A 15121-nucleotide genomic window follows, 5' to 3' on the forward strand; every position below is an offset into this window, starting at 1 on the left:
ATAGTGGTTTTATAATACAGACAACAAAGTGGTTCACAGGAGGCCTCCTTGTGACAGTCTTATGAGCATTAATTGTCCTTGGTTTTTCATCAAGAGGGCAGCACTGAAAATGCTCCAGTCAAGTCATCTTTTACAAACAGTCAGTTTTTTCGGACATTACGGGAACATGCTTTATGTGACCGGGCAAAATGTAGGAACATCAACAGCGCTGTGAGTCCTGACTCCTGCACGCTGTGATGAGGCAGCATCCTCACCTAAACCAGAGGGACTACTTCCAGGAATGAAACTGTATCTCATGCTATTACCTGTTGTGTGCTGCGTGTAAAAATGAGGAATTGCGAGCAATGTCAAGGCCCGAGTTCACCAACAAAGATGTTTGAAAGGTATGGAAAACTTGCATATATTGTGAATTGCTTTATGAGCCACAGGTAATAAATCTATTTGGTATTTGAGCGAAGAAACACGGAGATAAATTCGATTTATGAAAAAGGCAACAAACGTATGTGGTTTTAAACAATAACTTCATTGTTTTAACACCTAATTTGAAAGCAACAAATCCGTCAAGTGGAGGGGAGAATGTGCTGCATGCTGGTTTTTGATATAACAGAAAAAAAATAAATCACTGAATCATACACCGAGGGTCGGTGCAGCTAGAAGGAATGTTCCAGAAGAGAATTTCCTGCTCATTATTGACTCCAGGTTTCATCGCTGGCAACCTGACTCTGTCTGTACACCGAAAGCTTTAAACATTTGAGGTGAGTTAGTGTGACGCAGCTACAGTTTCCTTCAAAAACCATCTAAAATTCAGTTCTGAGATGTTTTCACTTCTGCTGAACCAGAGTTCATTCGAGGGTATGAAAACTTGCACCTTATGAAATGGAAATTCTGCCATATACTTACTTTCTTCCACAGATTTAAGTTACCCGGACAGGTGAAAGCCACGGCTAGTTGGCAACCACATAAGCTTAAAACTAGGCTCGCAAGGATGACACATGATGTATGTATGTGTGTTTTTTAATATCTCTTACTTTGATGTGTTTTCAAACACTGCCGGCACATTAAATTGGAGCAGAAATATTGATCACATCTTCCTCTTCAAAGCTTTCCCATTGTTTGTTTTATGGCAAGAGTAAAACTCTAAGAACCAGAGCATAATGTTATGTAACAATAGTAATATTAAAAAAAATGATAGATTAACAGGCTACATAGAGACACATGCACTGAAATGGAGCTCAAGCACATGTGCTGGTAATTTCCCAGCTTACTTAAACATGATTAAAGAGGAAAACATAAAATTGCCTCTTTAAGGAAATAAATTCAGCCATAAAAACAAAGGAATTCACTAATGGTAGAGGTTAATGTTCAAATGCTATCTTTGTTCAGCGAAAGGTTAGAGTTTAGTTTGATGAACCTGAGAAATGGGCAGAGACTTGATGGTTTATACTTACTTGCCAAACTATCATCTTATCTCACCCTTGCGCCTCGGCTTAATGGAGCTGACGAAGTGCCTTAACCTTATAAATACTGTGCGCTCAGCGAGGAGGTTCTTGTTTTAAGGCCATTATGACACCTCTGGATTTCATGTTATGTTTACCTTTTTGAACGATCAACAGTATTTGAATGCATTTTACCTCAACAGGGTTTGTTCACGGATCTGGAATCCTGTGTTACGTGCTCCTGTTTTTCCCATTTATCCCGCTAACTCCGCAAGGGTCTCGTGTTGATTTATCAGAGTGTTAAGGGTTTCAATGTTTATGCCTCGCACCTTGGATGACACCATCTGGTAATAATCTGTATTTCCGTTGTTGTCTGCACAACGCAGCCCAGAGCTGCTCAGGACAGAGTCAAGTACAGTAAAGACGCTAATTGCTTGTCTGTCTTCCTGTGTGGCTCCATCGGGATATTTCACCAATATTTATTAGTGACTTTAAACCTTATCTTTCATGGTCGTTATTTACAGTTACCTTGAATGTTGCAGTCAGAAGGGGTTAGGCTGGGACATGCGCTGCACCGTTCAAAATAGAATCTGTAATTTGTGGACCACAAAAGAAGAAGCAGAGCGCAGCGACTACACAGCATGTTATATCTGATGCATGAACTAATGTATGTACTCAGGGCCTCATACTAGATGGTTTTCAGGAAGGGTGTTGTCAAAGTCAAAAATGTTCTTGACTTGGCTGAGGGACTCCGAACAGCCATAGCTTGTTGTTTTACACAAACGACGTAAAGTACCGTACACGGGTGATCAAAAACAAGCCTTCTAGCATTGACACCATTAGCAATAATCTTCCCTCTTTTCCCTCCCCCATGTTAATGAGCATTGATTGGTTCACTTTGATAAGACTTCAGAGTTTGTCAATGTGGTGGGGTGACTCACAAATAGGTTACGCCGTGCTAGTCTGAGGTCTCCCTTAGAGGAAGGATGAGAAGTTTGGCCATTTTGGAGAGTGTCAGATCAGAGCTGCAACTCCTCCACAAGGAAAGGAGCCAGTTGAGATGGTTTGGGCATCTGTCAGATGACTCCTGGGCACCTTGTGTTTCAAGTGTTTCAATTATGTCCTAGCAGAAGGAGACCAAGGACACGCTGGTGAAGTTACGACTGTTGACTAGCTTGGGAACACCTTGGTGTTCTGGGTGTCCCACCAGAACTGCTGGTGAGATAGCCGGGAGGAGTGAGGTCTAGGCATTTCTGCTTAGGCTGTTGCCATGGTGATCTGGACCCACATAAGTAGGAAAAATGGATGTATGGATGTTGTCCCCACAGGCTAAAAAGCAATGGAAGTAACATGCTGGTCCAAGTATAGTCAATCCATAAGTGTCACGAACCTGCTTGTCCTTATAATGGTCAACAGCAGGTGAAAAAGAGGTCTACTTGAAAAGAATTGTATGAGAAACTGACCCTACTTCTTGCTTGATTTATCTCCTCAGTAAATATTTTCCCAGTGAGTTGTTGATCTAAATTGCGAGTTTGCGCGTCTTATTTAATAGAGAATTATGTTCATTTTGTAAATTATAATCACACAGAGTAAACTACAAGATAAATTGGGTTATGTTTCCAGACGTAGCTATTTGTGATTCCCAAATTGCTTCCGTATGAGAATCCTCTGTTGCTGGCTTCTCAGTCTGAGCCACCTCTGGTTTCAAGAAGATGCCAAAATGCCATTATCAGGTGGAACAAACTAAGATGGAAGTAGCTAACATAATGCATAAAGGTCACGTTAGCTACTTCCATCTTTTATGTACAGCTTATGGTTGTATCGTTGCTTCCACTGTAGCACACTGATGCTCGATGACTGATATCATCATTAGTGTCTGAACATTTGAAGACTCTCATTAAATAGATTGCGTATGAGCTGAATCTCAGTTATTTTTCCTGTAATTTACGTATAGAATATAAATCATTACAGATATCATCAGTTTGGATTTCTTTGGCACAATTTATAGAACATTATACGTTGTTCCGTTAGCTTTGCTTATACTGGAATGAACTGAGAGAGCTGAACAGCAGTTTTTGACACGTGTCCACTCCCTTAGCTTTGAACTCTTGAGAACAAAAGAGCAGAAATCCTCACGAGTCTGTAGATCATCAGTAAAGTTCACGTGTCTCATTATGACCCAAGGGAAATGTGTTCAGAGTGCTGATGAGACTGTGACCAGCGAGCCAAAAGACCACCAAACCACATAGCGGGGAACGACACCTACACATTTGTATATTATGCTGAGGGCTCTGCATATCTTCCTCCAGCGTTACACCATGTTCAGTGCTGTCATATCCAGCATCTAATAATTCCAAAGCTGGAGACAAAGTTCTTCTTTCTGTCAGTTTCAATGACAAAAGACTGTGAGAGATTGAATGTTGGACACTCATAATGTTTGGGTGTGGATATTATTGAAGTCCTTTTTATTTTCAAGTGTACTTCATTCTTTAGTGGTGAGCTCGATGAAGGGAGTGGACCCAAAATGACCTCACACAGACAAAGGATTTGCACATATGGCAATATATTACTTTGTTTTGAGAGCACATGCTCACTGAATTCAGGTTAATTAATTCAAGGAAAGACACTGAATACACACATTCCAGGACGAAAATAGAGAAAGAACATGGCTGCGTAAATTTACCCCAAAGACAATTTATCGTTCTGCTCCGATAAAAAGTGTCTCCTACTTGCAGGAACACTAAAGCTCACCGTGACAGGGAAAATGCAGCGTTGCCAGTACATACCTATCTTTGTGGCATAAACACACACACACACACACACACACACACACAGTACATACATAATGTAATGCATGACAAAGCAAGAGGTACCACCCTATAAATCCTATCCATATCTGGCAGCTGATACTGTGCAACTTCAAAGCTATACTTCATGATCTAGCTGAGGATCGCACTGCACATCCTCACAGACAGCCTGCCTTGGTATCAATTAAAGTAAGCAGTCCAAAAAGGGCAGAGTAAATCAAATACAGAATACTGGACAGGGGACAAGACACAGATGAGCAGTTTTTGGAAAACAGTCTGAGGAAGTTAAGACTGAGCATACTATCAGTGGATTTAGCGCCATCACATAATGCGTCAACTCTGATATCTTTTCCTAATGGACAGGGGATGAGTGATGCTTGAAATTATGTCCCCCTGCAGATGGGGGATGAGCATTCCTCCTTTCTGTCTGAAGACTGAGTTAAGGCTTATAATATGGTGGAGGTGACAGGAGCAGCAGAGCAGGAGACTGTTTTTCCAAAGAAAATTAAACATCACCAGGAAACGTTACTTAGCAATAAACTGTGGTATTAAACTTGAGATAGAAAGAATATCTTAATGTTGAACCTAAGAGGACATGCGATATAGGATTGATGACTTTGTGACTTCAAAAATTCTTTTTGATTTTATTTCCAAATCAATGTAAGAGAAAACATATTAATCTGTCACCTTGTTTGGAGATATAAGAATGACACAAAAGAATAGAGACTTAGTGGGGTCTGGCTGGGCCATTTAAGGACATTCACAGAGTGGTCCTAAAGCCACTACTTTGTTATATTGACTGTGTGCTTAGGTTTGTTGTCCTGTTTGGAGCTGAACCTTCAGCCAAGTCTGAGGTCCAGAGCGCTCTGGAGCAGGTTATCATCAAGGATGTCTCTGTACATTGCTGCATTCATCGTTCCCTTGATCTTGACTGGTCTCCCAGTTCCTGCTGCTGAAAAACATCCTCACAGCATGATGCTGCCACCACCATGCTCTGCTGTAGGGATGGTATTGGCCAAGGGATCAGTAGTGGCTGGTTTCCTCCCGACATGATGTTTGGCATTCAAGCCGAAGGGTTTAATCTTTGTTTCAGAGAATTTTGTTTCTCTGATCTGAGAGTCCTTAGGGTGCTTTTGGGCAGACTTTTTGGCTGTCATGTGCCTTTTACCGAGGTGGGGCTTTTGTTTGGCTGTTCTGCCACACAGGTCTGATTACTGGAGTGCTGCAGAAATGGTTGTCCTTCTGGACCTTCTCCTCTGTCTACAGAAAATTCCTTAAACGTCATGGCTTGGTTAGTGCTCTGACATGCACTGTCAACTATGGGACCTTATGTAGACAGGTGCGTACCTTCATGTTGAATCAAATTAATTTACCACAGGTGGACTCCAATCAAGCTGATCAGCAGAAACAGGATGCCCCTGAGTTCAGTTCAGAGTGTCATGGCAAAGGCTCAGAATATACATGTTATATTTTAATATATTTTTAATAGATTTAAATTGTTTTGTAGAATTTTGAGGTGAAGAATGAATTGAATCTATTTTGGCACAAGACTGTAACATCACAAATGTGTTTTTAAAAAGCTCACAGAAAATAAACTGGAATCTTGCATCAAATGGGAAACCTTAGAAATTTAAGCTTGCCAGCTTTTTTGTAAATAGTGTTGTTGCAAACCACTTTTCAACAAATTCAACAATTTTTGAACAAATTTCACATTGAGCCTTTATATCCTCTACTATGTATTAGAGTACCTGACAGTTTGTTGTGACTAAGGTAGAAAGGACTAAACATCCAGCACAAACAATGGAGATGGGTGCATCAGTATGAACAGTAGGAGCATCTGTGTGTCTGGCAGCCAAAGTGGTTGCACCCAGTTGATGTCATAGCTCTACGTGCTGATCTGCTAAGTGGAGGTCACAGCCAGCGATATAAGAAGTACATCTGTTCCACATACTGAACAAACTAAACGTTATGCTTGACCATTCAGAATGTGCAACAGATGTGAAAAACTGCTAATAATAATTGTTTTTGGCAAATTTAGCGATATTATGTTTAATTGACTAAATCGTGCATCACAAAAATGCAGCTAAATGAGTTCAAAGAAAGCAGCGTGCTCCTTTTAAATAAGAAATGCGCTGGAAGCATGGGCAGGAAGTTTAACAAAGACGAATGATCTGAAATGGCTGGTTTCTACTGACAATTTTAAGCACCGAGGAAGAACACACAAGAGAACATTTTTATATAACTCTACCTGTTTTTCATTAAACCAAGAGCAAAAAAAGAAAACGTTTAAATTCTTCTTTCCCAATGAAAATCCCACTTGGGACTGCATTAATAAAACCTGCATGGGTTCTGCAGGGGCCAGCTGTAATTACACAGTCTTGTTGAGGACACTGTGCACGGGAGTGCTGGTGTCACAGGACAAAGAAGAGCCACTGCTAGACTTAAACAGCCTGAGCTTCCCATCCAGGGTCCCAGTTAGCAGCTGTGAAGAAAAGAGAAAAAGCATGACATCATATTACGCTTTTACTTTTGCACACTTTTTTTCTAAAACCGTGTCAGACATCACTCTTCTTTTTACCACCTCTCTATTTAGAATACAGAGTTTCATAACGGCACACCTAGATCCCCGAAGAAGAAGAGCACCATTGAGGTCAAGACCATTCTGTGTTCCCCACCAAAATTCTTGATTTTCCATACTTGCCATTTACCCCCCCCCCAAAAAAAACAAAAAACCATCATGTTGCCAGGCCTTAACTCTGTTATATAACTTTGTTTATTCAAACAAGGAGATTGAGGTTCCTGCCAGCAATACTCTCAGTGAGTCAAACATTTGGAGATTAATAAGGCACCCACACAACAACACAACAATAAACTAGCATTAATCCACACCCTGTAGGCAAACACACACGCACACACTACACACTTAATGACATGTGCAGGCTGCACACAGACAAGCACAAATACAGACGATCAATGCTTGACTACAATTTTTAGTGAGACGTACACAGTGAATCATATGTCTCTATCAGCCAAGAGAGCAGATGAGGCTGAGGAAGCATTACCTCAGCACTCTGACAGTCCGTCAGAAGCAGTGGGAAACCCTCTATGTGGGCTTTGCAGTGAGACCTATAGCACATTTTTACATGTGCAATTGTTCAGAATTTAAAAGTATACCATATTATGGAAAAATAACTCAAGATAACTCACAAACAGCTGTTATAACCTCTATTTCATGCCACTTCAACCCAAGTTTATTTTTACCACCCAGTCTTAAAGGACAAGTGAGCATAGTCTTTATATAAAGTCACGGCCTCCGGGGCCTGAAAAGTGAAAGTGAATGCTAAGGTGCCTGACGCCTCTGGCTTGACAAAAAGAAAAGAAAAGAAAGAGATCTTGTTGTATAGAAGTCAGGGGTAAAACAAACCTTAGGCTCACATTGACCTTTCACCCTCAGTAAACATCTACATGATGAGTTGATGTTCTTAATTGTTCAGTTCTCTTTCATTTTTTAGTTCAGTTCTTTCTGACCTTGGTGTTAATTTAGTAAATTATGGTGTCCTCTAGAGTCTTAAAGGGCAACAAGATAATAATGACTCATATGTGATTGACAAATAGCGACCAGTGAGTGTGTCCAGTAAGATCCACCAGTTACTTTCCATGTTTCAAAAACCTCAATGATGACACTAAAAACATTGGTTAGGTCCATCCCTAACCAATGGATGATGTCACAGTATGTCCATCTTCTATATGACACCTTTGTAGGTAAGTGGAGAAAAACAAAGAACCAATCAAAAAAACCCAACATTTTACAAAATGGGAATACTCCATCAGGGAGTTTTACCTATGGTGAAACTCCCGGCTCCCCTCAGGGCTGTGTTCTTTCTCCTCTGCTCTTCTCCCTGTACACCAACTGCTGCACCTCCACCCACCAGTCTGTCAAGCTAATCAAGTTTGCAGATGACACCACCGTTATTGGACTCATCTCGGACGGGGATGAGTCTGCCTACAGGAGGGAGGTTGAACGTCTGGTGTCCTGGTGCAGCCACAACAACCTGGTGCTGAATGCCCAGAAGACAGTGGAGATTATTGTGGACTTCAGGAAGCACACAGCCCCACTCCCCCCCATCATCCTGACTGACACCCCCATCACCTCTGTGGACTCATTCCGCTTCCTGGGTACCACATTCACCCAGGACCTGAAGTGGGAGCCCACCATCACCTCCGTCATCAAGAAAGCCCAGCAGAGGATGTACTTCCTGAGGCAGCTGAAGAAATTCAACCTGCCAACACGGACGATGATGCAGTTCTACACTGCAATCATCGAGTCCATCCTCACCTCCTCCATCACCGTGTGGTACGCTGGAGCCACTATCAGGGACAAACAGAGACTGCAGCGTGTTGTGCGCTCTGCTGAGAAGGTGATTGGCTGCAGACTCCCATCTCTGCAGGACCTGTACACCTCCAGGACACTGCGGCGTGCAGTCCGGATCTCAGCTGACCCTTCTCACCCTGGACACAGTCTGTTTGACCTTCTCCCCTCAGGCAGGAGGCTCTGGTCCATTCGCACCAGAACCTCTCGCCATAAGAACAGTTTCTTCCCCTCTGCTGTTGGTCACATGAACAATAACCATATGACTGTCCCCGCCACTAACACATGACCCTACGCTGTGTCACTGCATCATTCCATGTTTGGCACTGATCACCACCTGCACTCATGTATATATCTTTCTACGTAGCACTCATAATTCTTATTCTCATGTATATATCTCATGTATATCCCATGCACATATCTTTCTACATAGCACTTTTAATTCTTATTCTTACTTTTATTTATTTTTTCATGTCTATTTAAGTGCTATTTATGACACTATGTTTGCACTGAAGCACCGCAGCAATTTCCTAATGTTGTAAACCTCAACATCTGGCAATAAACCCCATTCTGATTCTGATTCTGATTCTGAAAATCTAGACCTGAGGTGGCTGTAAAGACAGCATCTTTTTTAAAAGCATGATAACATCAGGAATCTTGGCAAACAATGATTTGCCAAGTTGTGATAAAAAACACATTTGGTACAACAATGGTCCAACATTTTTTCCCTTGTACTAAAAAGGTTTTATGCAGGAGAAATAATCCTTTACCAGCAAGCAGATGCCTGTGCTGGGAAAGGGAGTCACAATAGCTGAGGTCTGAGGATGACTCAAACACACTAAACTGGGCTGGATGCATTCTTCCTTTGAAGGGTGAAAGTTGCAGTTTCTCTTCTATAGACACATTAAAGAATTCCTGGCGAGTGTGAATCCCAGAGACAAGTTAACTTCCTCATAAAGGCAACCCAGTGAGCACAAACATATTACATCTAAATATGCATAGTATGTGATCGTGAGTCTTTGTACACCATGACGTCCACCTCAGTGACCTTAATCAACAACAGCCAGGCTGTCTGGTTCTTGCTCCAAGGCAGCTGAAAAGCCTAAAACAGGGATGTCAAACATAAGTCCCGGGGGCCAGAATCAGCCCAGGAAAGACTCCAATCTGGCCCACTGGAAGGCTTTGGAAAATGTGAACTGTATTTTTATAGGTTTTATAGCTTTTCCTAAAAAAAAACAAAAAACCTCCACCATGGCCATTCATATTGCACCAAAGTAAAGCAAAAAAAAGAAAGAAGAATTCCTGATTTTCATTTTTTGTTCACAACTGTAGACATTTCCAACTTTTCCAGTTGGGTCACAGTTAACAGTTAAAGTTAAAAAAGTCAGTTAACAACTTTCTACTTTATTATTACAGGACTTAACTGAGGAATGAACAACTAGAACATTTACTGCCATTTTACACATTTATTTCTGACATATTTCTTTAATATGGCAGATTTGTGGCACAATTAGGCAAGATTTTGTAATTATATAGAAAAACTGAGACTTATTGTTAAAATTGCACTTCATTTTAATTTTCTTAGGGATTAAATGTGTAGTTAGGTTTTTTTACACTAACAGAAAGGGGAGTTATATTGTTCCAGCCCACTTAAGAGCTAAGTGGGCTGTATACAGTCCACAATGTAAAATGAGTTTGACATTCTTGACCTAAAACTTATGAGAGTTAGACGACAGCTACAGTAGCAACCATGGTTTTGGATCAACTCTGATCCAAAACCACTGTTACTGTGATAATACACCAATGTAAGCATGTAGTGTTAAGAGATAAACACAGAAAAGTCCAAAGGAATCCAACACATTACATCTTTGCAACCTTAAACTTTTATTTTGCCCCAAACAAGCCCACATAATAAGGGTAGCTGAAGGTTTTATGTGACCTTTGGTATCAGATGTTTTTGTTAAAAATACTGACTTACTATAGAAACACAGAAAGGAGTCATTGTGGGTCATGACAGATTTGGCTGACATTACAGCTTCATTTTCAAGACAGACATAGTTTTCATCAAGTTTGATTTCTGTGGAATTTTAGATAACCTTACGCACATAACCTGAGGCTCCATTTGAGAGTTTTGTTCATTTGTTTTGAGGTTTGGTTGAACAAAGTCCAAGTCCAAACTTTTTAGGAATTCTGAGTAAGATCAGAAAATCCATTGCATGGTTTGTCACGCATGTTGCATAATTTATTGTTAGCAACTGGCTCAACACCACAGAAAAGAAACCACAAATCAACAGTTCAAAGCCAGAATAAAAATGCCGATTGAGAAAGCAATGTGGATTAGATTTTCAATGGTGAGTCAAATTTTGGCACTCTGGATGACAGAAAGTATATGTCTATAGAAACCGGTATGAACAAATGCTAAGGATTTGATAATATGGCGAACAATGTGTTTTCCCCTCCCAGAGGATGCCATTCATCAGCTGTGGAGCACAAATTTAACAAACGCCAACATAGCAAGATGTTCTGTAGTGACCATGCTGAGAGTTGAAGGAGGATCCAGATGACAGATGGAAAAAGGGGCAGATGGTCACCACGGTTATCTCAGTCTTGACTTTACATAGACATGGGATCAATATAAGAAATGTATAGCCTGTTGCTCGTGGTGATAAATAGTTGGTAACTTATGGATATATTCACACTCAGAACCTTTTAGACATTAGACAACAGACAATACCATCTGGGTGAATATAAGAAAGTAGTTATATAAAATATAATGTTTTATATCCTCCGCTTACCCTTATATTTTTTAAATGTAAATCTTTATATCTGTGTATCTTTAAAACATTAAAATTGCATAAAATGAGAAAATAGAAAAAATTGAGAAATCCGATTGTACTCACAGATCTGAACTTAACATTTTGAGTACTGGGACAAAGGAAGTTCACCATTATTACCTAAGACCACAGCCAACTGAAGAAGTTCTGTCTAATGCATGTGAAAGGTTTCGATACTTAAAAATGTCTCTTGTGACTTTGAAACTTCCTGTTCATTGCAGTTCCAGCTGTGCTGAACACAGGCCAGGCTGTCTCAGCTCAGTCTGTGTCTCACTGTAATGTGACATTCTGGAGTAGACAGCAGTCCACCTCTGTATTTATTCTCTGGCTGCGACAGTACGACGGGGGTAATGTCTGAGGTCAAGAGGAAACATATCCATCCATCCATCCATCCATCCATCCATCCATCCATCCATCCATCCATCCATCCGTAATCAGCCAATCAAATGGGCAGCTCAATGGGCAAGTAGAAACAACACAACCTTAAAGTTGACTTGAACATGTCTACTTGAATGAGGCATGGTTGTTGGTGCCAGATGCTTTGGTCTGAGTATTTGAGAAACTGCTGAATACCACACCCAGACCGCACTTGTGTCAGCTAACAATAGGAAGCTGAGGCGACACACAGGCTAGGCTCACAAAAACTGGGGAGACTGTAAAAATGTTGCTTCCTCAATTTATGCTGCAAGGTTTGAATGGTTGGGTCAAAATTTGAAGTAAACAACATGAAAGGAAGGCTCCATTCCACCTGTGTCATCTCTTTTATGATCTCAGTGTACTCATCTTATGATGGTTGCTTCCAGCAGAATTATGCACCATATCACGAAGCTTCAAACAAACTTCATCCAACAGAGTACCTTTGGAATGTGACAGAACGGGAGATTTGCATATGGATATGCAGCTGGCAAATCTACAGCAACTGTGCTATCGTGTCAATCTCCCAGGAAAGTTTCCAGCATCTTGTTTAATCTGCCTGCAGTAGTTCTAACAGCAAAATAATGGTCAACCCACTGCTAGAAGAGTGTGCCTAATAAAGTGGCTGTGAGTGTACAATGTACATGAATCAAAGTGTTGCGCTGACATCATTGGTATTTGTGATACACCAAAATTACTCATATATTGGTTTGTGTGGTGCTGTTAGGTAAAATAGGTAGTAACAACCAATGATTCTTACTGTTAAATAACCTAAAAACCATTGTAAACTAATAAAATAATAATGTAACAGCATCAGAAAGTGCATCTTATTTCACTGGAGTCCTCAAATGTGCTACTTTTTCCAACCAGCAGTTGCAACCACGAAGATATAAAATTGAATTGCTATTCATTACAGCTGTAATTGTGCTGATCGTACTGTGCTGCATCTCAGGGAAAAACTCCAGGGATCCTTTTATATCCTAGTCCATCCCTGCTGTGTGAGTAACAGCTGCCAAATGGCCACAAATTAAAAATGATACAGTAAAAATGTCTACTGGGACAACAGCTGGGGTTTTTTTGCCCGGCTGCAAAAAGTAAAGATGATAAAAGCTGACATAGAGAGACAAGAAAAGCACTTAGCATGAAAAGTCACAGATATGACTCACTCTTTGTTCATCTTAGTTTGGATGATCGTACGTGTTAAAGTTTTGCAGACAACTGATTGTGTCAGCAAGTGGTCATGGTTCTGCGCTACCTCCAACACACTAAGTGCAAATGAGAACCAAGTACCTCAGAGTTCAAAAACATTCACTTAGTCCAAAGACTCTAAAAGAAGACAGTAGATTATAACAAAAAACAAAACAAAAACAGATGTATGACTCAGAAACTGACCAGACGTGTAGCGAGGAGGTCCAGTAACTTACAGTAAGATACAGTGGTGTGAAAAAGTATTTGAGCGATTAGTGATTTTTTAGTTTTTTTGCACATTTGTTACACTTAAATGTTTCAGATCATCAAACAAAGTGTAAAATTAGATACATTTTAAATTTTAAATTATGGTTTTATTTACTAAAGAAAAAAGCTATCCAAATCTACCTGGCTATATGTGGAAAAGTAATCGACCCCTAAATCTAATAACTGAATTGCACTGAATAAAAACAATTTGGCAAAGAAGAGTGGGCCAAAATTCCTCCACAGTGATGTGAAAGACTCATTGCCAGCTATTGCAAATGCTTGATTACAGTTTTTGCTGCCAAAGTGGTTAACCAGTTATTATGTTTAGGGGGCAGGGCTGGACTGGTAATCTAGCATACTACGCATTTGCCTGGTGGGCCAACGTACTTGTGGGCCGATGGGTCAATATTTCTTTTTTCTTTGTTGATAATTATACAGGCTACAGGCCGGCTTGTGGGGCTGCTGCACCCCGGCCATGCAAGCACTAACAGAAGCACATTTGTTCATTAGTGACACTGGATTGCCCAATCAAATCTGGCCCCTATTGCACTCATGCACCTTGTAGAGTTTATTGTTGAAGACGCTGATAATGATGGACAAACAAAAGTGAAATGGTGCAATATATGTCAAATTAAGTAAATTAAATTAATCATATAAGCAGCAATAGTACCAGCAACAACCCCCTCGTAGTCACAAGAGGCGCTAAACAGAGAAGTGCAGGAGAAGGGATAGCAGTCTCAACAACAGAGTGAGAAAGAGATGGAGGAAGTTCTAAATAACATGATAAGAAAATGGTTGGAAAGTAGAGATTCAAATTTTAAAGTAAAATTAATGACTTCTAGTGATGTGTGAAACCACAATTTTCAGTACGATTCCAAGTAAATACAGGATCACTTTTGCCAATACTAATACTGATATAAATACTTAACCTATGAAGACAGCCTATGTAGAGGAGTGCAATATGTCATGAATTATGAGATGAATCATCATGAAATGCATATTCTGAACACATATTAATGACCACAAAATCACTGTGATTTTTACCTTTCACAATAGTTACCTAACAGAACAAAAGAGATCCAATCCCAGTGCGAGCATCAATACTATCAATATTTTGATCGATCTGTCTCCCGCTAATAACCGCTTTGACTAACGGTTAAAGAGTAGTTTTTTATTGTCACATGCATGCACTGCTACTAAGATGTCCGAATCCAACAACAGCTTTACAACCTGATAGAAAAGAAAAACTTTCAACATCAATAATCCAACAAATTGAAATTGAAACAAAATACAGTATGCGTATGATTATTATATATACATACAGTTGCACTAAAAGCTACACTTTTTATTTAACTAGTATCAGCTAAGATGTGCTAATCCAATGACTGTACCAACCAGATAAAAAAAACCTGATACACATAATGATAGTTTCAAATATTTTTATGTGCATATATTTAACTGGACCATTTGCGACCAATCATGGTGGCCTGCTTGGACCAAAGATGCTAGGGCTGATTTTTTTGTCTCAGTCCATACCTGTAAAGGGCCACTTATTATTTTACATACGACGAGACAGGTTGGTGGCTGATTTTTCCCTTGATAAATGAAATCATCATTTAAAAACGTTTGTATTTTCGTCTAATATTAAGCTGGAGCCAGGCCTGGGGAGGGAGCCAGAGGGGGAGCATCCAATGACTGAGCTGTAGGAGCCTTGGGGTCTGGCCGGGTGCAGCCCGAAGGAGCAAATTGGGCCCACCCTCCTGTAGGCCCAGCACCTGCAGGAGGCTCCATATGGGTCGGGTGCAA

At 40.4% G+C, this 15121-nt stretch overlaps 1 protein-coding gene across 2 annotated transcripts in view; it reads right to left on the reverse strand.

The window, feature by feature from the left end:
• Nucleotides 1-4064: 4064 nt before the first annotated feature.
• The window catches only part of wdr27 (WD repeat domain 27), a 50946-nt gene continuing 39889 nt past the window's right edge, over nucleotides 4065-15121 (reverse strand). For both annotated transcript variants that reach the window (XM_085297130.1, XM_085297129.1), the window contains one exon: nucleotides 4065-6725. In XM_085297130.1, coding sequence (XP_085153256.1) covers nucleotides 6612-6725 — 114 coding nt within the window. In that variant the 3' untranslated portion in view covers nucleotides 4065-6611. The remainder of the gene's footprint in view (nucleotides 6726-15121) is intronic.

This window comes from Mchenga conophoros, linkage group LG13 (genome assembly GCF_057382185.1).
Source record: "Mchenga conophoros isolate Kocher_MC1m ecotype Shallow Benthic linkage group LG13, M_conophoros_male_GT1.1, whole genome shotgun sequence".
NCBI classification, from domain to species: domain Eukaryota; kingdom Metazoa; phylum Chordata; class Actinopteri; order Cichliformes; family Cichlidae; genus Mchenga; species Mchenga conophoros.